The 27444-nt window shown below is 41.5% G+C and overlaps 1 protein-coding gene across 9 annotated transcripts in view; it reads left to right on the top strand.

Annotated features, from left to right (window-relative positions):
• TPK1 (thiamin pyrophosphokinase 1) overlaps positions 1–27444 on the top strand; it is a 253147-nt gene that overhangs the window by 113362 nt on the left and 112341 nt on the right. For all 9 annotated transcript variants that reach the window (XR_014517943.1, XR_014517944.1, XM_083468887.1 and 6 more), the window contains exon 5: positions 6924–6996. Coding sequence is in view for 7 of the 9 variants with exons in the window: in XM_083468887.1 (XP_083325013.1) it covers positions 6924–6996 (73 nt within the window). In the remaining 2 variants the exon portion in view is untranslated. The remainder of the gene's footprint in view (positions 1–6923; positions 6997–27444) is intronic.

Genomic DNA, 27444 nt, shown 5'->3' with positions numbered 1-27444 from the left:
ATGAGCGCCGCAACCCCAGAGTCGGCCACGACTGGACCTAACGGTCAGGGGTCCCTTTACCTATATAACTGAAATCAGGTATTCAAAGCATTTCAGTAGACCAGTGAATATTTTTTAATGAACAAATTTAAAACTGTTCACATAACATTACAGTTGTCCGTGTTTGTTCATTTGCTTGTTCCTTAACAGCACTGTAAATCAGGGTCATTCATTTTATCCTCACAACAGGCCTATGGGGTTGGTGAAAGATAGTAGCTGGTCCAATGTCACCTTATGAGCTTTGTGGTTGAGTGGGGATCAAAGCCACACACAATTCACTGTCTTGGCCTATATTCATAATTTAGCATATTTGACCTTAAAAGTCGAATGTCAAATTGAATTAGTTATTTGACTGCTTATGACATGCCCACCAAGTGGATGTTTGAAATCTGCAGCCTGGTTTATCTTGGAGTTAGGGGAAAGAACAAGAAATGATTGATGTAATGGCTGCTGGAATCACAATGACCTTTATCTCTGCATTGAGAAAGACTTTTCCTTACTGCTGCTCCTGTGGAAGAGGAGAGCACGAGGGCACTCCAACAGGTTATCTATATTAGAAGGTCCTCAAACATCATATTTTACCTTCCCCTTCTCATCTTCTAATGCTATCTCTCCCGCCTCTGCTGATGGAGAGACTTACTTGTATGTGGAAACCTGAGATTCATTTTAGAAATAGCCCTTCTGGAGGGCCAGAGATATTGCCTAGTATGGCAGAGTTAGTCAAGTGCACAGTGTTGTAATACCTATTGATCTACTTGCACTTTGACATGCTTTTGAACTGCTAGGTTGGCAGGAGCAGGGACCAAGCAACGGAAGCTCATCCCGTCCCATCCTGGGGATTCGAACCGCTGACCTTCTGATCAGCAAGCCCTAGGCTCTGTGGTTTAGACCACAGCGCCACCCGCGTTCAGTCTGAGGTAGCACATCAATGAATGTAGCTAATCACAGAAGTGCAAGGTTAAAACCTACCATGAAGGGTTTTTTAGTCTCGTTCACGGTGGAATTCAGATTGTCAGACTCAAGGCTGCTGCTGCTTATAGAACTTTTCTGTCAGATTAGCAGGTGGTCTCTTAGCTGGACATAAAACAACAAGATTTGGGGCCTCTAAAAAATGTAAAAAAATATATTGCTTCATAAAGAAGAGCCTATTTTCACCAACCATTATGTGGACAATGAAGACAAGGGATTTTGTACAAAGGTGCATAAAGTGATTTATGGTCAGGGAACTGTAATAAACAGATGCCAGGAGCCCAAGAGATGACATTCCATCCCTGGGTGTGGACAGGTCCCTAAATGTAGATTGGTCCAGGTAGACCAAACCCCTGCATGTCATTATGACGGATGGCAGTGATTTAACCAATCTTCACCTCTATTCGTGCCAAGTGGAACTGAGTCCAATCTGATTGTGAACCTTTGCTCAAAATCCTCAAAACACAGATAGCCTCATTTAACATGACTATTCTTTTAGAATTTGGCTTCAGCTATAACAATTAATTTAGGTAATCAGTGTGATTAAGTGATTGATATTTTTGCAGAAGTGAACTTAAAAAATACCCACTGTGAAAGACTGCAACGATTGAAAAAATAAATCATCTTTCTGCATCTCTTGATTGGTTATGTGCATTTAAAGATGACCTTCCAAAAAATAAATGAGATGTCTGTTACTTAGTCAACTGTTACCTTCATTAAGGAACCACAAAATGGCATCTATATATTTGATAGCATGATATTTATTCCAGGGTGTGTTTGGAATGATTAACTCATCAGTTAAAAGCATGGGATTAAAACATACTTAACCATTTGGTAACCCCACTACAGTTTTTATACTGACAGGAGTGGTTTGGTTCCCGGTTGGCATCCACCTGTCTTGGGAGACAATGGAAGAGTGCACTTTTGGGTAGGGAGAGCCAAACCGTTGAGGAGTTACAGTTCCTGCTATGGCTGTAGAAACCAATGTGGGAGAGACATGTTTTGTTGCCGCTGGGGTGGATGAAGGCGTCCAGTTGTGCTATTTCAGATGCACCATGGTGACCCTTCTCTCTGCGCTCCTCCCAGTGGTCATTCCTCCTTTGGTCACTTCACTGCTGCAGATACATGAGTGATTAAACAAAATAATAAAATAAAATGGTCAAAAAAACTTTCAGTTTAACATGTTGTGTTAAGGGCTTCCCATGTTCACTCAAGCTGCAAAATGCTAATAAATTACCTCTGCCAAGCTCCCCCATGCTTAACAAATGCACTATTTAAGGAATATTGATGTGGTATGCTATGCTATCCTGTGGTAAATTGCAGCTTCATCACTTTCTTGGAGGTGAACGGCTGTCAGCGGCAGAGCATTGGACCGAAGTCCCAGATTAGACATTCACTGGACTATACGCATGTACAACTGAAGCTATCATTCCACGTTGGAAGCATGCAACTAGCAACTAGCAACCAACACTGACCACACAGAATTGGGAGGAACCTTGACAGTCATGTGACACAGCCTGCTGCCACAGTGAAGCAGTGATTTCCTGGCTTTTGGGGAACCTTCACTAGACTTATACCTGGTTATACATAGTTGCATGCCTCATCTTGTCATTGATTTAATCAGGAGTGGAAACTGACATTTACCCAATACAGCTATTTACCTTCCCGCCGGAGCGGTACCTATTTATCTACTTGCACTTTGAGGTGCTTTGGAACTGCTAGGTTGGCAGGAGCAGGGACGGAGCAACGGGGATTCGAACTGCCAACTTTCTGATCGGCAAGACCTAGGCTCTGTGGTTTAGACCACAGCACCACCCGCGTCCTTACCCATTACAGTACCCTTCCATTATAAGCATTAAATGTGAAAGGGAAGTCATAAAGCAGGACTCCACTTCTAGAAGCGGGAGTTTGGCCTGTGTCCATTGGCTGTAATCCAGATTTGTTTGTTTGTTTGTTTGTTTGTTGCATTTATATGCTGCCCTTCCTCCAAGGAGCTCTGGGCATCATGCATGGCTTTACTCTGATTTTAGACTCCCAACATCCCTGCAGGGTAGGCAATGCTGAGAGATAGTTACTTGTCCAAAATCACCCAGTGAGCAAGGATTTGAAGCTTGGTTCAAGCCTGTTGGGCAAAAGATTCCTGCATTGCAGGGGGTTGGACTAGATGACCCTTGGGTCCCCTCCAACTCTATAATTCTATGATTCTATCCACCACCCTGCACTGACTGTATGTGCACAGTAACAGTACTGTGACTATCCCAGTTTTCCGACTGTAAGTGCAGTTGCCACGCCAAGGAAACAGAGTCATGCAGAATCAAGTACATAATACTTGCCACATGCTTTCAACTGTTTCCGCATACTCACTGCAGTATTCCGTGATACTTTCTATAGACTGTGCCATGGATCATTGTAACTGCTAATTGGGAGGAAAATAGATTGTACAAGCCATGCCAGCATACATAAAATTTATAAGCTGATATAGAATACCAAGTGAGGTGATTAAAGTAAATTAAATACCCCAGCAGCACAGTTATTGTGTTGTTTACTGCAAAGATGACATATATTCAGGAGATATGGCATTGAAGGTTTAAAACAGAATAAAATGCCCACAGGTCTTGAAGAAGGATTTTGTTTGCTTATAGGCTTTATGAGTCCCAAACATGATGTTTTGTTAACTTTTAGGGATACTTATTACTGGCATCAAGAAAGAAGTAGAAGCAGAGTAACATAATACCTGTAAGGTTTCACTCCACTCCTGACATCTCAAAGGCCAGGTTCCACAGATCCGCACACCATTAACTGCAGATGTGCAGACTATTTTCAGTCTTCCAGCCATAGCCACACTGGAACTTTTCATAGAATCATAGAATCATAGAATCATAGAGTTGGAAGAGACCACAAGGGCCATCGAGTCCAACCCCCTGCCAAGCAGGAAACACCATCAGAGCACTCCTGACATATGGTTGTCAAGCCTCTGCTTAAAGACCTCCAAAGTAGGAGACTCCACCACACTCCTTGGCAGCAAATTCCACTGTCGAACAGCTCTTACTGTCAGGAAGTTCTTCCTAATGTTTAGGTGGAATCTTCTTTAAGGCGTAATAGGTATATGTTATAGTTATGTGGAGGGGATGCGCTTAAAGTTAAAATAGTTCATAATAAAACGTATAGTAACCCAACCTTTCCTTGTTCTGAATAGTTCTTGTCCAGAGAGTCATTAAGAAAACGAAAACCAAATAAAGTGCTCAAACACATAGCATATTATTTGAATGACTAATATATAAAAGACCGTGTAGCTAGGAAGGGAGCACACAAATTATTCCCTTTCAACAGAATGAAACATAAAAAACCTTGATAACTGTTGGCTCATGGATGATCAGCAGTTGCATAGGGCTATTCAGGATTTTTAAGGGAACTGTAGATGTTTATGATGCTTGCTTTTGAAAGCTATGATAGGAGCCCCACAGTATCCTGTCTGTTACTTTTTCAATGTTCCAGTCAGATCTCGAATCTCATTCAATGGCAAGAAAAGCTTAATGGAAAAGATACGCCATTAAGTGAAGAATCGAGGCATAATTGGGACAATTAAGGTGCCAAAAAAAGCCCTGAGCAATTACTGAATTGCTCACTTTTGCATTTCCTTACTACATGGGGCATTTTGATGATCTTAATCTTAAACCTTACTTTAGCATTAACACCAATGTTGAAATCCTGTTTTTTGGAGTTTCAGAACTTAATAATAAGAGGACACACTATGCTAGGAAGTTCTGTCTTGCCATAGAATATTTCTGCCAGTTTCCTGTCCTGAAATTATGGTGTTAGTTGCCTGGAAAAGCCAACAAAATGCTAAAAAGAACAAACTACAATGCTTATGTTGTAGTCTTAACACCCAGAGAGGGGCATAGGTTCCCCATCCCTGGTCAGCTACTGTGCATTGAAACATATATTCCCAGCTTAAAATTCCAGCCCAGCCAAAGGTCTGTGTCTTCTGCATGGAAAGTTCTCCAGAGGAACGAGCAAGTCAGGCTGGCTTTGCAGTCCCTCTTCTGAAGAAGTGAAGTGAAGAATAAGACTTGCCTGGTTTAAAGCAGGAGGTTCCACACTTCTTCCCATTTTATATTTCCGAAAAGGAGGCAAAAAGATGAAGGTGGTTTGGAGCACTGGCGTGGGGTGGGAGGGGACATGGGCCATGCCCCGCCCTGCATGCAAGCTCTTTTCCATTAGCAGCAGGGGCTGGGGAGTGCGGAGGGTCTCTTCACCCTCCACTCCTCGGCGCACCAGTGCTCACCCGTTGGTAGCAGGGGCTGGGGAGGGGGAAGAGCACCCTCTGCCCCACTCTACCTGTGAGCCCCCACCTGGCAGCGTCAGTGGCGAGGGCTGGACAAGTGTGCTCCGCACCTGGCGCTGATGAACAGCCACTGGTTTGGAGACACTTAAAAAAAAAATTGCCGAAATCTACACTCCCAACATTTCCCCTGACATTCCAGTGATTTCCACCCAGACACTGTTTCCGAAGGCCGAATCCCAGCTATGTCTGGGAAATTCTGGACATATGGCAGCCCTAATTTTATGTATTGTGACTTGCTGTTATTTTTATTGATTATAGTTTGGTTTAGTAAATATTGTAATTGCTGAGAGTGGATTTCAGTTCACTTGCTATTCTGAGAGGTAATTTTATTATGTCCTATTATATTCTAATCAATTATTGACTATTACTTTATTTGGTATAATATGTTTATTTTAAAGTCATATTTTTATTATGACTTTTTTGATTGGATTGTTCTAAAATGTGTGATATTTGTTGTGTATTTTGTTATTCCTTCAGCTTGCAAACCACCTTGTGAATAGCAATATAGAAAGGTGGTATACAAATTAAAAGTGAAAATGAATTAAAATATTGTGAGGTTCAGATTTAATGCCCCTGGCCTGGTGTTACAAGAACAGGATCTGAGATTGCGGTTGGGTGTGCATGTAGTGGGAGCCACTGAGACCGGCAGATCCATGCTTTGTTTGCTGAGCGTGGCACAGCTTCTGGACTTGGCAGCAGTGCATTAAGGGCTCATACATTACATTTCAGTCTCCAGGATAACTGCTGCCTTTCAATCTCTAGGTAGCTGTAAGCCTTTCTGTGAGCAGAAATGTAAGTCACTGCAGGTTAACATTCACCAGAATACACATTCAACTTCAATTCCAAATGTTCCATGGCAACAAAATAATATTTTCCAAAACGTGTTGAAAAACTACCTTTCTGCAAGTACACAGTGTGGGGTGGGAGAAAATAGGAATATACTACTCTAGATTTTCATATTCATGTAATCAGTGATGCTTCCTGTGCTATACATATGTGGGGGAACTCTTATCTACGGTAGTTTCTTGCAACCCTGGAAACCCAGCATGGAGAATAATCTCTGCAGACTATGCTGCTCATCCATGGTAGAATTATAGGAGAGCTGTCTCCTCTAACTGGATGGATTCTTTCTTTCCCTAACCATTGCTGATGAATACACAAACATGCCTAGATGCTATGAATTATAAAAGAGACAGAAAATCAGCCCATTAATAAGATTCTGAGTGACTTTGTAGCAGAAGAAGTACCAAAGTTGTGAAATGAATTGTGATACGTGCTATAATTTTCACTCATTTAGTATCTTCAAGGATAAATGTTACATATCTGTGCATCAGTCGGGCTGATCTCAGTCCAGTAACCACAAATTATTGTAGTCCAAGACATTAGTTTCTTAGAAGGGAAGATTGGAAATTTCAATCCATTTTATTGATGTTAACTTTGGAAAAGGACACCACTGTTTCAGTCTTGCATCCCTCTCCCCCCCCCCCCAACACTCTCTTTTTTAAATTCAAGAAATAAAGTGTGAGAAGGTTAATAAAAAATATCTAACTAAGTATTACTTCTTTTTCAGCTTTTTGCCTGATTACATCAGTGGGGACTTTGATTCTATTATGCCTGAAGTAAAGGAGTATTATACAGTCAAGGTAAGTTTTTTTTAAATTAAAATTTCCTAGAAATCATCTTTAACACTCATTTTGCTGCTCTATCGCCTGGCACACTTGGGAAATGCTTCCCCCTGTAGCAAACTGTTCTAAATAAGGAACCCTGGGTTACTGGGTCTCAGGCAGAAGCAAATCAGTGTATTTCTGATATATATCACTTTCTTGTGATCCATAACACCATTCTATCCTTTTCCTTAATCTGTGAACTTAAAAAAAAAAAAACCTTACAAAAATCACATCTTAAATATGTATTTTCTCTCAAAACACATGCTTCAAAACATATATTGATAGGCCTTTTTTTGATCCAAGAATTGTGTTGGAATGTTTGGGAAGTAAGAATCTCAGAGCAGATCAGTTTGTGTTAGAATTCACAGTATCAAATTCCTGAAGCATCCCTAGTCAGGGCCGGCCCTACGATGAGGCAAAGTTAGGCATCTGCCTCAAGTGAAGGATGCTGAGGTGTTGGGAGTGACCAGAGCTATGAGTGCCATGTGGCCCCTATGTGAGCCTGTCCTTCTCACCAGTATTGGAATAAGATTCAACTACTAGTCCTGTTGGCTTCTGTATGTGCCCCAGGGGAGGGCACCATCTTGTCCTTCGCCTCAGGCAGCAAAATGTCTTGAGCTAGTCCTGTCGCTGGTCAAGCGTTCCTCAGTGAGCATACTGCAGATGACAGACCAACATCCCTTGAAGCAGTGTTTCCCAACCTTTTGCGACCGTGGCCCCCTTCCCACCTTCTTTCCTTCCTGTGCCCCCCACCCTCCCCCCCCACCAGCAGAAAGGTAGCTATTTAAATGTTTTGTTTGTAAATAGAACATGTTTGTTTAGAATTTTATAATATATACAAAATACAATTACATAAAATGGTAAGAACATGATGAAATATTGTTGAAGCAGAAAAACAGATCTGAAAGGGACCCCAGGGGTCATCCTTCTGGTGCAACCCCCTCAACGTAGGAAACTCTGCTGAAGCATCCATGGCAGATGGCCATCCAACCCAGTAGCGTAGCCGGGGGCAGGGGGGCGCCCCCGGTGGCACCTACCTTGGGGGTGGCACATCGGAGCCCCAGGCAAACAAGCAGGTCCCCTTGCCCAGCCCTTCCCATTTCCACCCCACCCCACACTTACCTGACCTGGGGGTTCTGGATCTCGGGCTCTACAGGTCAAAACAGAAGCCTCTGCAGTCGCCCTCTCCCCCCAGAAACAAACCAGACTCTTGGCAGAGTTGGAGTTCCAACAGATATTGCAGCCTTTCTCAGCCTGTAGGTCCCCAGATGTTGTTGAACTACAACTCCCATCACCCCTAGCTAGCAAGGTCAGAGTTTAGGGATGATGGGAGTTATAGTCCAACAACATCTGGGGACCTACAGATTGAGAACCGCTGAGAAATTGGGATGTTGAAGTCTCCCATGACTACTATATCTCTCCTTTTTGAATGTTTGGTAATCTGCTTTTTGAAGTCATAATCCAGTCTTCAGGCAGTCATCCTGACATCCACAGTAGGGTCACTGTTGTTTCTCTCTCCTACACTTTTTACCCATATTCCCTCAATCTGCTTTCCATGCTCCAGGTCATGGATTTCTTCACAAGTGTAGACATTCTTTACATATAATGCTGCTCCTTCTCTCTTCCTGTTTGGTCTATTCCTTTTGAACAGGTTATCCCCCTCAATTCCTACATTCCACTCATGAGTCTTATCCTACCAGGTTTCGGTAATGCCTACCTGTACTAAAAGCTCCAATTCATTTTGCTTGTTTCCCATACTTTGTGCATTTGTGTAGAGACAACTGAAACCATGAGTCACTCCCTCCAGCTGCCTTCTTCTTGTGATATCTTGCCCTAAAGCAGGTTTCAGGAGCACCACCTCAGTTTCCTGTGCATCAATGAAGCTATTATCCCCAGTACCATGAGTTCCTCTGTCCCTCCCCCTGAAGTTTAAAGCTCTCTTGAAGCGGAGACCTTGATTCAAGAAGCCAAACCCTTCCTGAAAACACCACCTGCACAGCCAGTGGTTTACCTCCAGTATTTTCCTCTCTCTTCCTGGACCACGACTTTCAACAGGAAGGAGTGATGAAAAGACTACCTGTGCCCCAAGTCTCTTCAGCTCCCTGCCCAGAGTCTCATAATCCTTGAAGCCTGGTATTATTTGTACCGACATGAGTCAGAAGGAAGGGGTAGTGATCAGTGGGTTTTTTATGACTTGGGAACTTCTCAGTCACATCATGAATCTTTGCACCTGGAAGATAGCACACCTCCCAGGACATCCTGTTTCCTCCTCACACTACTGCCTCTGTCCCCCACACATCTCCTCCTCCTCTGTGGAGTGGCAGGAATCGTTCTGTACACTTCCAAAGCCTGCTTGGAGTGTTCTAAGGTCTGCTACTGCTGTTCTTGAGTTTTCCCCTTCTGTCTGTTGGAGCTTATCTGAATATTATTAGAATAGGTTACAAGGGGTGGAACCTTATGGTTTGTGTACTTCCTACTCGTCCCTCTCAGCTTGCCTTCTCTACACTGGAATTCCATTTCTCTGATGTCTCCATGGAAGGTAGCAAGTGGGTTATCAACATCCTCATCTACCATCAGTAGCCTAGGAATTGAAGGACTTAGGTCAAGAATGGAAAAAGACTCCTCCAAGTCCATCCCCTCCTGTCTCTTTCACTTCTGGGGCATGGCAGGAATTCTGCACACTGTACCTTTCACAGCCACCTTGGTGTATTTTGAGGTTGGCAACTGCTGCCTAGCTTTTCTGGACACCAGAATCTGTGTCCAAGGTGAGAGCATGGAAGCAACTTTGCAACTCTAAAGACAAAGTGTGGTTTGTGACTGTCCCACTTCCGTGTGTCACATTCCTCCTGGCGTTTCATCTCTTGCACTGGGTGATCTTCCTGCTCCCTAGGGGCACCCAACCTGTGTTGCTGTACCATCACAGTCCATTCAGCTCTGTTGAGAAACTGCATGTTGTCCTATAGCTGGAGGTATGGCTAGGCGGGCCTCAAGTTCTGTGCCTTCTCTTCCAGCAAGACAACCAGTTTGCACTCGCTACAAGTGTACTGCTGCATGTTTTCCAGCAGAATGACAAACATGGCACAGGTGGCACAGGTCACTGCAGTGTAATCCAAGTAAATTCACTTATAAAAACATGATAACTTGCCGGAAAATGTAATATTCCAAAGATACTTTCACTGTGTTTACAGTCTGAAGGGAATAGGCACCAGAAGTATCAAACCTGCTGTGTCATTAATAAATACATTAACACTACAGATAGCTCTGTCATTAATCTTTCTCTTTTGAAGGCCCCCAAAGATACTCGGTAGAAATAGGCTTTCAGTGAATCTTTATGTCAACTTGCTTTTTATTCAAATGTCAGCAAGTTTACATGAAGATTATATAGCAGCTACTATTAGTCCTTTGACAGAGTATCAATCATTTGGCAAATGGTGTAGAGGGCAAATGGTGTACACTTTATTTTTCTTGATTTCTGCTTATCTTTTCTGGTTATTATGTGAAGAAACAGACTGAGAGTGTAAAGCTGCTCAACTATGAAGTTTTATGGGATATTAATTACTGTTGAGTGACTTTCAACGGAATGTACAGTGGAAGTATGGAGTTTTTTCTGGAACAGAAACATGCCTTTTCACATATTGAAGAAAGTCTGTGGTGGCCTTCAATTTAATAAATCAAATTTGCTATAATTTACAGGGAAATATCACCTATAACATTTTCTTTTTAAATTTCCTGTTGTTGTTGTTGTTGTTGTTTAGTCATTTAGTCGTGTCCGACTCTTCACGACCCCATGGACCAGAGCATGCCAGGCACTTCTGTCAATACCATATTAAGACAGAGCTTCACAGATTCTAGCTAGGGTTTTTAAAAATGACCATTATTTCCTAGTACCCAGAAGTAACACCCCACCATGAATATATCTACACTTAGCAAAATGCAATAAACTATTTTCATCAGGTTAAGAAATAGATAGAGTTTTTTATTTTTTAAAAAAATGATGTAATTACTTAACTTTCAAAATTTTCATCAGAAACAAAATGTTTATAAAAAGTTGAAATGCTATATGTAGCATTTAAAGTTGCTGATTTTAAAGCCAAAAAAGTGAGAATGTATGGATCTCAGCAAATGATGCTGCAGCAAAACCCTCTAATTACTTGTTTCCCTTTCAGCCTTAGGGGAGAAGTCACACCTTCCCTTTAGCACACAAAGGACTGATAAGTGCTGTCTGGCAAAGACATGGTGAAATCAAGAAGTAATTATCAGTGCGATAGATATCTCCCCAACTTCCACAGCCAGCTCTCAGTCAGTACCCACCAGGCTCTCAACTCTTAAAAGTGGACTATAGCTTTATCTCTCACAGTCCCTCATCCCACTGCTGCTTTACACATGAGGAGACCAGATACATGTTTGTAAGTAGCTATAATAGGCTAGAACAAGGGTCCCCAAACTAAGGCCCGTGGGCCGGATAAGGTCTGAGGGACTCGTTTATCCAGCAAGCGGCAACACCCCCTGCCGCCACCTGCTCTTCCGGGGCTGCACTTCGGGGTCAGAGGAGCACCCGAAATAGCTTGTGCCCAGAATAATTCCTGGCCAGGATTTTGAATTTGATTCCACAGTTTAACACATAATATAATATACTGAAGCTTACCATTTTTACAAATTATTTTTGTCCAGACCTTTCTTCCCCCCTCCCCTACAATAAAACCTTCTTTGTTGTTGTGGACCTAATGTTTTGTATATTCCTATTTTAGTTCCTTCATTTTCTTTTTAGATATCTAGATATTGCTAATGAATATGTTTTGTAGTGTATTGATGAAGAATTGGTATTTCATTCACTTCGGAGCAAATTCACATATTATTAGATAGTGTATCAATGTTGAGATCTATTCACATGTGTGTATTAAATTTCTCAGCTTGCAATATTTCTCATGTACACTTTGGCCCCTAAAGCAATTCTCCATCATGAAGGAAGACAAAAATAGAATTCAGTAGAATAAATAACAATATAGTTCCCTGTCCATCAAATATTATAATCTTCCAGTGCACAAGAATGTAATTTAAATACTTTCCCCCATTTTATATAGTTATCTAACTATCCAAAAAAGAAAGAAAAGAAGCAGGCATTTGTTTCTGCAGTTGGAACTAAAGGTAACTTCATTTTACATACAAAAATCTTCCAGAGCAGCTGTTCCAACTGAATTCAAAGTAGTAGAATAAGAAAACAGGATGAGAGGATCTTTAAAAGTGTAGCATTCACATTTTGTAATGTCAGCTCCTCCTGTTGCTACAAATGGGCTAAAAGCAGATGCTTACATAAATGGTTATACAGTGGTACCTCTGGTTGCAAACGGGATCCGTTCCGGAGGCCCCTTCACAACCTGAAAAGAATGCAACCCGCGGGTCGCGATTCACCGTGTCTGCACATGCTCATGATGTCCTTTTGCGTGTCTGTGTGTGTGTGAGTGGCAAAATCCGGAAGTAACCCTTTCTGGTACTTCTGGGTCGCCACGGGACGCAACCTGAAAAGGCGCAACCTGAAGTAAACTTAACTGTATAACTGTTTCTCCTGCATGACAGAAGCACCCCACAGGATGGGGGCTAAGCTTACAGCATGTCACAGACTGGGTGGACGCAGAGGAATGGTGGGAGGAATCATCTGGGGAACTCCCAAGGGAAGAAGGCTCAGAGTCCAGGGCCTGGTGGTGGGATGAGGGAGAAGACTGGGAGAAGGAGGTGCCAGAAGCAGGAGGTGGCCTGGTGAGCTAGAAGAGCCTGTGACAGAGAGAAGTCCAGAAGGAGGGGCTGAAGCTGAGCCAGGAGAGGAGGAAGGCCGAGGGCAAGAGGAGTCTGGCAGGTGAAGAGTCACAGGTACAGCGAGCTCCTCTCCCCACCTGGTCTCGCAGAACCTGGAGAGGAATGAAAGGGGCAGAGAGGAAGTTAGCTTCACGCAGGTGCAGTCTCAGATTGCTTAGGGAAAACCTTGGCGAGGAGGGGACTTGGGCAGCTGTGGGGACCTTCCTTCTCAGCAACTGCTTCGTGAGGGCAAGACCTGCCTCAGAAGAGTTGCTTGTGCTCGTTAGGCCTGACACTCCTCTGCGAGTCCTGTTTTTGCTAATAAAGAGTAAACTCCAAGTTGCTTGGTGTGATTTAGTGCTGTCTCGCTCCTTTCACAGCACTAGTGTGTTGGCAGAGAGGGATGCCTCATTCACTTGGAAACCAGAGTGTTTTTGTACATTAGTACATTAGTTTCTCCTGTACTAAATGTACTAAAAATTAGTACATTTTTGTACATTTTGTACATTAGCCTCTGGTGTGACTGTTCCAGTATTGGATGGTCTGTGCGAACTGGAGTTGGGAGCCATATCCGAAAATCCTTGAAAACCATCTGACAAAACCACTCAAAACATACCACAAAAAATATGTGAAAGCAGATGAAGAGCTGGTCCAGAAGCCAAGAGGACCAGAGGCCACAGTTCGGCTACATTTGCTTGTTGTGGGGTTTACTGTCTTGTGTGCTTGTACTGCAACAGCGAATAAAACTGTGTATCTGAAGAAGTGTGCATGCACACGAAAGCTCATACCAAGAACTAACTTAGTTGGTCTTTAAGGTGCTACTGGAAGGAATTTTTTTATTTTGAATAAAACTGAGTTACTCATTTTCAGTGTTTATATATTGCCATTAAGATTTGAGATTGGGGTTTTCAGGGTGAAGTAAAATTTCTATTCAGCTTCAAACATGACATTTCATTCTGTCTTTTAGAAAATGCACAAACTTCTCAAGTTCTCAAAAGTTTGGTTTTTATGTCAGCCTGCCTCCAACTGTATGTAAATCCTTCCTCATTTTAAAACTTCTAAAGGTTTTCCCCATTTCTGCATTGGGTATGTCTTCCTAGCTCTTACGCCTGTGCCATTTCTCCATTTCCTCTCCACCCCAATCACCCTGTGGGTAAGTGGCCCATGAAAGATTTGCAACCCTAGTTTTCCTTTTCAGGGGCCTCAGAATCTTTGGGAATGAAACTTTGGGAAACAATGCTTCCTGACAGTTTATAGGTGCTTTCTAGTAAAACACCATCTCATTTAATACACTACATTTTTAAACCTCCCAATGAATATCTATCTGACCAAATGTAAACATCTCTATCTACTTAAATGCATACAGTATTGGCAGCAAAATCAGTGACCGTCCTGGGTGGCAAAAGCCCTAGCTATTCCACTGCCTGGCTGGATCAGACCAAAGAGCCTATCTAGCAGCATCCTGTTTTCACAGCATCCTGTCGGATGCCTGTCAGAAGCTTGCAAGGAAGACCTGTGTGTGACAGCACTCTCCTTGCCTGTTCCTAAATGAGAAAATACAGTTTCCCTGATCATCAAAAACTGGTTTGGGTCTTGCAAGGTGTTCAGATAATATTTCTGTAGCAAGCTGATGTAAATTGGATACTTACACATTAATCAACACAAACTGAACACTGTTGAAATATATAGAGACCAACTTAAGTTTGTTCTTGGTATAAGCTTTTGTGTGCATGCGCACTTCTTCATGAACACTGTTGTAATTACTAGCACATAGCCAAAAATCACTCATTGAGTGCTTTTTTGAATATGAGTTCTGAAATATTCTGCTCTTTGGGACCAACCCTGGCTGCCTGAAATTTAACTAGTTTTCACTCAACTCCACGGAACAAACCAATTTGCATCCCAGGTCTTGAGCACCTTGCATGGCTGTCTTTTTGTATTTGAAGAGGCTAGTCATGAACTAATTCCATTCAGTTTCCCTTTTCAGATTAGGCTGTCACTGGTTAAAGCACTTCATGTATCTAATTTGCTTTCATTCTAATGCATTTCAACTTTTTCTGTACATCCTGTATCTCAAACTGACAGGGGAAAATGTATTTTTAAAAGAAGACATGCAGCATGAAAGCTCTCTGTGCAAAAGAAACTTGGTTGAAGCTGCAATCCTGTGTATGCTTACCTGTGAGTAAGGCCTGTTGAACACAGTGGGAGTTCCTTTTGAGTAAACATGCTTAGAAATGCCCAGTGTATATAGTTAATCCTTTTGGCCTCTTTTGCCTCAAGCTGTGCCTGATCTGCACAAACAGAAGCTAAGTTGCAATAGTAAACAGTTGTAAAACTTTCCCTTGATTATACAACTAGAAACAGCAGGTAATTACATGACTGAATGCTTCTCCATATTAAAAGTTTGTGTGTGTGTGTGTGTGCCACACACACACACTGCACATGGAAGAACAGATGTCACAGCAAAGGGTTCTCAGAATTCTTGATTTTTTTATGGAGCAGCATCCAGTCATGTAACCCAAACTCTTCTTCCTGCAAAGAGATATGCTGTCACCAAACAAATTTACCCTTCACCTCATGGTTGTGAGAACTAAGCCTACTCATTAGAGGGGGGAAACAAATTTCCAGTCACAAAAGTACTTAATTCATCACATCAGCAGGAAATGTTGATGTATAATATATTATTTCTAAGCATACATGTACATAGAAAAGTCATTGTTTTCAGCATAAAAATACATAGAAGAGTTAAACCCAATGGCATTTTCAGAAATAATGCTGATTGTTCCAGTAGACCTTACTCTACAGTTCTAGATTTACCTTTGAGCTTGTGAAAATCACCTTTCATTGAGCTACCATTTAGTTGCTACTGGGAATTGTAGCATGTCAATAGATGCCTCCTGTCTCCATTTTATCATTCCAAGCATGGATTCAGCTTCATTAAGATATGAAATAAACCTGTTCTCAGTTGGACCTTTCATTCCACAAACAAGTAACTTACAGTTTTTCCATTGATGGCAGTCTTTCCCCATTGAACTCAGTGGAGCTTTGTAAGTGCAAAGGCAGATACAGTGGTTTGAGGTTGCTGTCCTGTACACACCTTTCTGGGAGTAAATTTCATTAAACTCAATAGGAATTACTTCTGAGTCAATGTGCATAGGATTCCATTGTTACATCTCTATACAGGCTGCTGCTTTAGAAGAAAATTCTTTGCTTTTCTATAATGCTAGTACAGTAAACCTGTAACTTTTGCTTACATGATCACAGCTTTGAGTGTGTGCATGTGGAGGGCAATAAATAAATAAAGGGGGAGCTGGGGAAACCCACCCTTCCCTGCTCTCTGTTTATTTACTACACCCTTGCACCCACCTGGTTTTCCTTGCTCAACTGGGCTTTGGGAAGGTGACACAAGGGCTCCTCTAGCAGCATCCCAGAGCCCTCATGCCTCTTTCCAAGACCCTGGTAAGCAGCCCTCCACCTTGGGGGGCATTTCTGGGGGTTCCTGACTTTGCACAATTTTGCATTTGCACATGGACCCCCAGAACCATACTCTCACAAAAACTACATTCCCACTGTAGTCTAAATCCAGTAAAGTTGCTCCTGGAAGGAGCCTGTCTGACTGTAGAATTTATCCTCATGTTAGTCCGTGAACCCCAAAATCTGGGATCCCCTCCAAAACAGTGCCAAAATCTGGCAACAGTTTTGCAGCTGTTTTGCAGTTTTGCACTGGAAAACAGTTGACACACTTTGGCACTGTTGTTGAGTGAATCAGACAGTGTGAATTGGGGTCATAGCAGTTGCTCAGTTGGTGGGGTGCTGCAAAACACGAAGTTTTTGCTGCAAAATACTACAAAACAACTGCAAAACTTTGGCACAGGCTTGGAGGAGATTCCAAATTATGGGGTTCATAGTTAATTTGCCTCCTTGGCTCCACTAATGTTAACAGATATTACTAGTTTCATTACTGTAACAGTTAATAGCTACAATATGCAGTGCAGATATGATTCATTTTGAAATAAGAATATAGTGAAGAGGCTGCAAAGGAAAAGATACCTGCAACAACAGCAACAGCAGAAGCATCTTCCAAAAGCAATCCCCAAATTTGGGTGTGAACATAAGACCATGTTCCTGTTCACTTTTACCTCTCATTTCATTGTGGTGTTTATAGGCAGCCCTAGAAAAATCGAAAACACAAGCCCATGAGCTGATGAGGTTCTAAAGTTATTTGTGGTCTGGTTTTTTACTCAAGAAATATTTGCAGTATTTATCTGGTGGATTGTTAGTAGGGTTGCCATATTTTAAAAAGTGAAAATCCAAACACAATCCGGATTTTCCTGGCCATTTAAGCTATTTTCCGCCTGGACGTCTGAATCCCCGCCATGTCGTGGCAACCCTACGTTCGACAACCGAGCTTCCACTGTATATGGGTTTGTTCTTTATTTTATTTTAATGTACCTGTCTATTGGAAATATTTAAGTTGCGCACATTATTTTCATGTCTGAACATCTGTTTGCTTGTGAGTCAGAGTTTGACCTTCCTTCCCAGGAGATATGCCTTCATGCTTTAAGATGCAAAGGTTTGTTTGTTTGTTTCCGTAAAATGTATACGCCACTTGATTGTAGTTAAAAACCACAAAGTGTTTAGATGTATATTTAATATTTTACGTATTTCATAGAATCATAGACTTGTAGAGATAAAAGGTATCCAAGGGTTCTCTAGTCCAACTCCCTGCAATGCAGGAATCCACAACATGGTAGGTGGCCATCCAACATCTGCTTAAAAGCCTGCAAGGAAGGAGAGACCACCACCTCTCGAGGGAGTCTGTTCTCCTTAACATTTTCTTACATTTTGATTTTCATCATGACCAATCCTCGTCAGTGAGTTTTTATGGATGGTGGGGCAGGTTATACCCGTCCAAGACGACACAAGTCTGTATATGGATCTTTGCACACGGAGGTGCTGCAGATGTGCAAAAAGCAATACAGAAAAAATAATAGAATCATAGAGTTGGAAGAGACCACAAGGGCCATTGAGTCCAACCCCCTGCCAAGCAGGAAACACCATCAGAGCACTCCTGACATATGGTTGTCAAGCCTCTACTTAAAGACCTCCAAAGAAGGAGACTCCACCACACTCCTTGGCAGCAAATTCCACTGTCAAACAGCTCTTACTGTCAGGAAGTTCTTCCTAATGTTTAGGTGGAATCTTCTTTCTTGTAGTTTGAATCCATTGCTCCATGTCCGCTTCTCTTGAGCAGCAGAAAACAACCTTTCTCCCTCCTCTATGTGACATCCTTTTATATATTTGAACATGGCTATCATATCACCCCTTAACCTCCTCTTCTCCAGGCTAAACATGCCCAGCTCCCTTAGCCGTTCCTCATAAGGCATCGTTTTCAGGCCTTTGACCATTTTGGTTGCCCTCCTCTGGACACGTTCCAGTTTGTCAGTGTCCTTCTTGAACTGTGGTGCCCAGAACTGGACACAGTACTCCAGGTGAGGCCTGACCAGAGCAGAATACAGTGGCACTATTACTTCCCTTGATCTAGATGCTATACTCCTATTGATGCAGCCCAGAATTGCATTGGCTTTTTTAGCTGCCGCGTCACACTGTTGGCTCATGTCAAGTTTGTGGTCAACCAAGACTCCTAGATCCTTTTCACATGTACTGCTCTCAAGCCAGGTGTCACCCATCTTGTATTTGTGCCTCTCATTTTTTTTGCCCAAGTGCAATACTTTACATTTCTCCCTGTTAAAATTCATCTTGTTTGTTTTGGCCCAGTTCTCTAATCTGTCAAGGTCGTTTTGAAGTGTGATCCTGTCCTCTGGGGTGTCAGTGAGGAAATTAACGTAATGAAAACTGACAAAAAGGGCTGGTGCAAGTACACCCAGAGTGTGTTTTCCTGTTGAAATGAACCAGGACACCTCAGGGCAGTATTGCTCTCGCACAGCTCCCATTCACTGCATTTTGGCATACACAGGATAATTTTTTTAGTGAATCCTTTGTTGCTGATTGCTGATGCCTTACTGTGCTGTCTCCAGCTATGGCTGCAGCTGCAAACAAAAAACGACAACCTCGTAGATAATTGTTGTTAAAATTGGAGTAGTATGGTAACATAAGCTAGGATGTGTCGTATTAGATCTATTATTTTGAAGAATTCTACTGCTTCAGTCTTTGATTTTAAAAAACGAAAATTAAAGGGACTTGTTATTCAAACCAGGAAATTGTGGGTGAGACTTTTAAAAAGAAAAGAGAAAAAAAAATTGCAAGAGGAGCAGGGATTAGCAAAAAGTGAAGATTAAAGGCACAGTTAAAATGAGCAAATAGCTCAGAATTCAAAGGAGACAAAGTGGGTGGTAAATGAGGGAAATGTGTAGGAGTATCAGAGTCAAGGGAAGGAAGACGGACCACTTCATTAAATCCAGAGCATCCGACTTGGCTCAGATCACCAGGTGGCCACCTAATGCAAGGGCACCCAGACCACAACTGCTGTTAGGGAAATGTGCAAGCAAGGGCTAAATCTCCCCTGCCTGCGCAAAATTGTAGAAATTTAGGATTAAAGGGACCAGGTATGGGTCATCCAGATGTGCTCCAGTTGCAAGAGATGATGACAATACGTGATGTATGCATTTAACTTTTTATTTCTTTATATATTTCTTTATATAAATAAATCTAGATAACAGGACTCAAGGTGGCTTTTATTTATTTACAATGTTTGTATTATGCCCTTCTTTACCGACTGCATTCAGGTTTCTTAGTTTTGGCATTATTGGGGATTCTTGTGAGGGAATTGCTGACTTTTCCCTGGTTTAGGTTATTTTGGGCGCAGACCTTTCGGGCCGTCTGCTGCTCATGCCCACTGGCTTACAAAAAAGAATGCAAATAATAAATGTAAATAAAACAGAATCACATTAATTGTGTCTCAGCTGGATCCAGAGGGCTGTTCTTTCATGGCTTTTTGTTTCTTTGGGCTATTGGAGAAAATGATCAGTACAGAAGCACAGCCTTTTGTGTTGTGGATGCTTCCCAAGGCAGGCTGGTAAAGCACACAATTCCTTTGTTAAACACAGCTAAGTCTAACTTCCAGGCATCACAGACAAGGAATTCTTAGTAAGACATCATAAACTCTTCAGAAGGGCATGTCACAGGTCTTGCCTGCTTGCTGTGGTGTTTGTTGCAGGTTTATGTATGATATTTACAGAGTTTAGGGATCTCACTGAAGTATAGAATTGATAGTCCTGATTATATGCTTAGGTTGGTAGCAGTTAGAGCTTTTCTATTAGTTCTTTTGGGTACTACTTCATCACTTTGAAATAAATTTGCATTTACTTCTATATGATTGATCAAGCTGAGTTTCTGATCATTGGGTATATTGGGGAAATGAATTAATTAATAATTATAAATTCTAATTTCATATCTTTTAAATCAATTAATTGTTGATTGGTGAGTGCATTGGGGAATTCAGTGGATTTATATTTATGAATAAATACAGTTCTGCTTAATTCCTTTTGGAATTAATTCATTGGGTTATTGATTGGCAGGTACATTGGGAAAATAAATGATTTGTGCTGCCTTCTTTGATTCTGGCACATTTGCGAATTTGTTTAAAAGTGTTACCAAGTTCATAATAGTGTTTTGTCATAGTGGCTTCTCAATTAATGGAACCTAAAATTGCAACAATTATCAAGGGGGTGGTGGTCTGTGATTTTTTCTGTGGTTATACTCGTAAGGGTTGGCAACCACATCTTGTGAGAGTGAAACAGATGCTTCCCCCCCCATATATGCTATGATACAAATGATAAATAAATAATAAATATTTATAATGGTTTGATTAAAAAACCAATGGTTGTCATAAGCCAAGCCGCATCCGTTCCACATATGATGTCAAAACAAGTACAATTTGCTGAAGGGGCAGTGTGATATCTTCTCCAAAGGACAACATGAAATTGTCAGGTAGTTCTTAATTCTTGAAACTTTGTTCACTTTTAAGTAATTAGAAGAATAGAAAGACTAATGCAGCCTCACTGTCAAATTTTGGGATGAAAGTTGGCAGTGAGGAAGAAAAACATGGCTCAGAAACTGAATGGATAGGCTTCGCTGTAAATAAATATCTGCGTCATCCCACCATTTAATTTTTGTAGGGATGTTTTAGCATATAAAATAATGTGCCATTTCAGGTTAATTTCTGCCCTGCAGAACTCCATGAAACACTCTAATGTTGACTAATAACAGCAATTTGTCATGTGAACCTATCAAAATAATTGGCTGTGCTTCATCGGCAACGGCTGATCAGTCTGCGTAGCAATACCTTCTGTCACCAAGATGATATACAGTAAGTGCACAGATGTTATTTACGGTATCTCACTAATTCTTCTTGTATTATGGGCTGTATTTCTTCTTGTGCACAATCAGCTTGCCATTTTTAAAATGAGCCCTGCACAAGATCTTCAAATCATTTCCAAATTTATGGGAATAAGTGGGTACTTGAACGATGCTTTAGATGCTTTAAATCATGTTTCCTTTTGAAGTGTGTGGGAATTAGCAAAGTTTTTAATAATGTTGGATTGAGTGATAGGGACAAAAGACCCTTCTGAAATGTAGGTAGTTCCTATTCTAATTATAAAAGCTTCTTAACAGAATGCACAGAAACACACAGTTGCAGCAATGTCTGGCAAATTATTGAACCCGAAGGCTGGAGCCAACTTGTATGCTTTATACATACAGAATTAACATCCTTTGTACAGTGTAGATGAGAGTTTTGCAAGCACTGGTGTGTGCAAGCAATACTATTCTATTCCAACAGTGAGTTTCCTGATGAAAGTCCTTGCCTAGTCTGCACTTGTATTGGAATGAGATTTTGGAATCTTGAGGTGATTAAATGGATTTAAAATAGCAGATGGGGGGATTCCCGTTTTGAATGCTACCCTGCATTTTAAAAAATCCCAGCAATTAAAATACAAGCAACACAGCAGGGTGGGGGGGGGCGAAGTTTCCATCCAGGAAAGGGGACAAAGAGAAATGGCCAGATGAAGTCGCTTCCTTCCCCCTAACAATTGTTATGCCTTGTGTCCTGGGACTCAACCAAGGGAAACCAGAAAACATCCATAGAAGTATAAATGACAAGAAAATCTGGTTTGGCTATGGTTTGAACTGTTTCAAAAATAGCTTCAAAAATAGTCCCACACTAAAGGGGGAATTATGAATCTGACCACCTTGGTGCACCCTTTGCAAGAAGCGAGAGAAGGACAGATAACAGGACTTTTATCAGTGAATGTCATTTTTTCAATTTTTCTTCTTTTAAAGCAGGAATGAAAAATGTCTATATTTTGCAGTCCATTTTACTCTCCAGACCAGTGGTCAGCAGGGGGCTGTCACTCATACCTTGGGGGGGCAGACTATATTGGGGGGGGGGAGAGAATGAATTCCTTTGCCCCACAAATAACCCAGAGATGCATTTTAAATAAAAGCACACATTCTACTCATGTAAAAACACCAGGCAGGCCCCACAAATAACCCAGAGGTGCATTTTAAATGAAAGGACACATTCTACTCATGTAAAAACACGCTGATTCCTGGACCGTCCACGGGCCAGATTTAGAAGGCGATTGGGCCGGATTTGGCCCCTGGGCCATAGTTTCCCTACCCATGCTCCTGACAGTGATCTGGGTAATGGGAGGTGTACTTTTTAATACAACCAATGAACTTCTTATAGTTTCTATAATAAAGTTGACACTGTCTAGGATAAAGGTGACTCCGTTATTAGAGTGTCTCCACCCTCATTGTTCTACCCGGACACTGAGGTCCAGCGCTGATGGCCTTCTGGCGGTTCCCTCACTGCGAGAAGCAAAGTTACAGGGAACCAGGCAGAGGGCCTTCTCGGTAGTGGCGCCCGCCCTGTGGAACGCCCTCCCAGCAGATGTCAAGGAAATAAACAACTATCTGGCTCTTAGAAGACATCTGACGACAGCCCTGTTTAGGGAAGTTTTTAATATTTAATGCTGTATTGTGTTTTTAATATTCAGTTGGAAGCCACCCAGAGCAGCTGGAGAAACCGAGCCAGATGGGTGGGGTATAAATAATAGATGATGAAGAAGATGATGATGTCAGGTATGCCAAGGCCTTCTGAGAGAGATGTGACATTAAAACATGGAATAGTTCAATTTCCTATTGCTTTTGAGAACTTTTTAATAAGGAAACTATAGGAAAACCTTTTACCAAAATGGGGAAACATTTGATTAAAATTTGGTGGGTTTACTGGGTGCTCTCTGTTGCGCAATGGGCCAGTCCATCTGGCTGTTAACCAGAAGTTTGGTGGTTCAAGCCCCCCAAGGGATGGCTGTCGGCAGGATTCCTGCATTGCAGGGGAGTTGGACTAGATGACCTTTGGGTTCCCTTCCAACTCTGATTCTGTGATTCTGCTAGAGGCTTGCTATGACCCATGGACTCCCTCTTTAAAGCAGAGTTGGTTCTATTAGGAGAAGTGCACAGATCTTTTGGGGAACATAAATCATGTACAATTCTTTTTTTTTTTTATTTCCTTTTCATTCTCATCTACCAACCAAATCTTGTATGTGGTTTGAAAGAAATGCTCCGTTTCTATTATTATTATTATCATTATTGCTCCTCGGGAGGTCCATTACAATAGGATATATCATTTTCCATTTGATTAGATTGCATTTAGCTAGCAATTTCGATAGCTAGCTGTCACTTTCAAAATACTGTCAAACTCTTGTCTTCTTTTATTGTTGCACTTCTGTTATTACAACAATAAGATTAGGGAAGATCAAAATATAGAAGCAGAATGTAATTGGTATCAAGCAGAATATTCTGTAATGTCATAGAATGGTGATTGATGGGTATGCAAACATAAAATGTTAATATCTTCAATTTATTGGGATGTTTGCTAGAAATTGTAACAGGCAAAAACTAAGCCTTTCTAAGCCCTTTGGTGGAACTCAGCTTTGGCCACGTTATGCCCATTTTTGGTTTATGGCTGCCCTGAAATGCTTCCATTAAAAAGTGAAGAGTTTGTTTTCTCTTAAAGTTGCCAGAAGCCCTTCTCAATGTAAAAAAGGGTAAAGAACCCCTGGACAGTTAAGTCCACTCAAAGGCAACTATGGGGTTGCAGCAATCATCTTGCTTTTCAGGCTGAGGGAGCCAGTGTTTGTCCACAGACAGCTTTCTGGGTCATATGGCCAGCAGGACTAAACCACTTCTGGCGCAACATTGACAAGTGCCAGAGCACACGGAAATGCTGTTTACCTTCCCGCTGGAGCGGTACCTATTTATCTACTTGCACTGGCGTGCTTTCGAACTGCTAGGTTGGCAGGAGCTGGGACTGAACAATGGGAGCTCACCCCAATTGCGTGGATTTGAACCGCCGACCTTCGGATCGGCAAGCCCAAGAGGCTGAGTGGTTTAGACAACTTTCTCAACACTAGTAATGTACAGTGGAGCTTGCTTTGTTTTTCTTTGTTAGAAAATAACTTGAAGCATCCCAGTTCTTTAGAAAAATCAATGGTGGCACCTTGTTTTAAGACAAGCAGGTCTAGTCCTAGTCAAGCTCCTGAATGGGACACCAGTGGGAGCCCCAAGTAAGAACAGTATGTGAATATTTTTTAAAAGTTCAACAGTCTGATATTCTGTCTTTCTGAACACATTATATTCTTTCAAGAACCTTGTGAGGCATGTTACATGGTGAGAGCTGGTGCCTTAGAAAGCCCTTTTATGCCATGTTAGACAATTTGTCTTACTGACCTAGTGTTGTCTTCTCTGAGTAGCAGTGGCATTCCTGGGTTTGGAGGAGAGGTCTTTCACATCACCTACTGGATCCTTTTAACTGCTTCATGGCTGAGTGGGCATTTGAACCAAAGTCCCAGTCCAATCCACCACTCCACCCGAGCAGCACAACTGACTTTCATGCCAGCAACAGAATAAATTAAAATATTGTATCAAAAGACAAGACTCATGTATGTGGTGGCACCTACCCTTCATTGTTGTTGTTTTTAAAAAAATTCCCTGCATATTGAAATTTGACTCTTTTAAATTAACATTTTAATTACTGCTTATGTGTCTTGATTTCATAATGTGTGGCTAAGTTAATAAGATGAAAAATTGTGAAAGAACAGAAGTCCACTCATGGTGATGTTTCCCTGAAAAGTTTGTTCAAAAATACATTGAGCTTGATTTGTATGCCCACAGTTAATTTGCATTAAGTATGTAGAGAATTCCAAAAATGCAGCATTGAGAGCGGAAGATGAAAAGATTAGTAATAGTGAATGCAATGCATTGCTGTGCAACTCCTGTCCCAGCCCTGTCTTCATAAGGAAGCCCTTTCAAGGATTACACTGACACAGATTTTTCAAGTAATTACTCTCATGGGATGGAAGACTTCAGCTAGCTCAAAAGGCATTTGCTCTTGAAATTCATTCCTGTGGATTTGTTTTTCAGACATATGGCTGCTCAAGTTGTAAGATCAGTTCAATATTTTGGTTACACTCTAAGAAATAGACTTTGATGCCAGTCAGGGGCTTCATTTTCTTTTTATAGTATAATAGATTACATTTCAAAAGGTGCAGTAGTACGGCCGTAAAAAAACAAAAACAAACCCTCAGCTCACCCTGTTTCTTCCACCTAAAAATCAAAATCAAAATTGCTCTTTACATAGTAATGCACTCACACAAAGAAATATTAATGATAGTCCAGAAAGATTAATAGTCCAAAGAAATATTAATGATAGTCCATTAATTAATGATTAATGATACTGTTGAAGTACCGCATGAACATCAGTTGTCTTTTTTTTCCTTGTCCAGTTCAAGAACATATTTTGCTGTTGTTTACACAAATGCAGACACAAAGCAATAACCAGGCAACCAAAGACACCATTAAATACCTCAGAGTCTTTTAAGGCGTGAATCTCCCATTGACACCAGAAGAATTTGTGCATATTTATACTTCACAGTAATGTACTCCACACTATTTATCTTTTCTTGTTTCATGTACGGTACACCAAATTCCATGTGGAATCTGAGATCTGGCCTATGCAGGCATTTCAGCTGTACCAAAACATATTTATTCCATATACATATGTACCACCTAATACTTCAGCTGCTCTGTATTATATTATGATCCCTATGTTGCCAGCAATCTTCTATTGAGTTAATCTAGTATGAGTAACATGCCAAGAACTCCAGGGGATAATGGTATGTAGATTTGTATTGGCTTGAGTTGAAAGCCCATTTTTAGCTTGGATTGCTGTATAGCTTTGGTCAAGCCTCTCTTGTAGCCTCTGTTCCTCGTATGTCAGATGGGAGAATTAAACACCTCCCTCACAGAGTTTTTATAAGGATGAACTAGAGAAGGACTGTAAATTATCAAGCCCATCCAAAGAACTATAGTAGTAATGTGGAGACCCATGGAATTTTACAGACATTTGGTAGGCCAAAGGCATTAGAGAACCATGCTCATGCTTCACTAGGAGTGGATTTCCATCCTGTGTTGGGGAGCATCCAGACATCACTTTCAGAATCAAGGTAAAATCTGTGCTAGCATACATTCAGCAGGAGTTCAGTGAAATGATCCAAAGTATAGAATAAGGGAAAATGCAAGGGAGAATGGGAGCTGAAAGCAAGGAATACAGGGGGGGTACGGAAGTCCTGATTTGTAGGCAATAGATCCCTAACATCTTGGTGTTTATATATGACTCCTAGCAGATTTAGAGATTACCTTGGGAACTAGTCACAGCTTGGGAAATAACTGACAGAAAGTGGAGAGGTTTCCTACTTCCTAAAGCTGTGAATCACATTTGGATGACTTCTGTACCTAACCTAGGATTTTTTTTAAATCCTGAAAGCCAACAGACCCAGATTTCTAATGCCAGGAACACTTGCACTTCAGAAATAATTTTAGAAATCTCGTGTGAGCCATGGAAGAATAACAAGAATGGAATAAACAAAGAACAGTACTTAAATTAATAATAATAATAATAATAGTAATAATAATAATTTATTACTTATACTCCGCCACTCTGGCTGGGTTTCCCCAGCCACTCTGGGCAGCTTCCAACAAGAGATTAAAAAAACATCAGTCATTAAAAACTTCCCTAAACAGCATGCAGCAATCAGTGTGACTGGTACAGAGCCAGCACATGCTCTGGTTGCATTGCCCCCACCAAAAACATTATGCATCAGTTGAAGTTTCTGAACCGTCTTCAAAGGCAGCACTACATTGAAAACGTTACCGTAGTCTGATCTAGATCTTAGTTGGGCATGCATTGCTGAGACAAGCTCCAGTTGTCCTATATAGTGTTGTAGCAGGCGTATTAGGTTGTAAAAAGAATACCTTGTTGTTGTTGTTGTTCTTGTTGTTGTTGTTGTTGTTGTTGTTGTTTAGTCATTTAGTCATGTCTGACTCTTCGTGACCCCCTGGACCAGAGCACGTCAGGCACTCCTGTCTTCCACTGCCTCCCGCAGTTTGGTCAAACTCATGTTGGTAGCTTCGAGAACACTGTCCAACCATCTCGTCCTCTGTCGTCCTCTTCTCATTGTGCCCTCAATCTTTCCCAACATCAGGGTCTTTTCCAGGGAGTCTTCTCTTCTCATGAGGTGGCCAAAGTCTTGGAGCCTCAGCTTCAGGATC

Source organism: Podarcis liolepis, assembly GCF_965112155.1.
Source record: "Podarcis liolepis genome assembly, chromosome: 12".
NCBI classification, from domain to species: Eukaryota; Metazoa; Chordata; class Lepidosauria; order Squamata; family Lacertidae; genus Podarcis; species Podarcis liolepis.
This window is presented reverse-complemented; position numbering and strand designations above follow the sequence as displayed.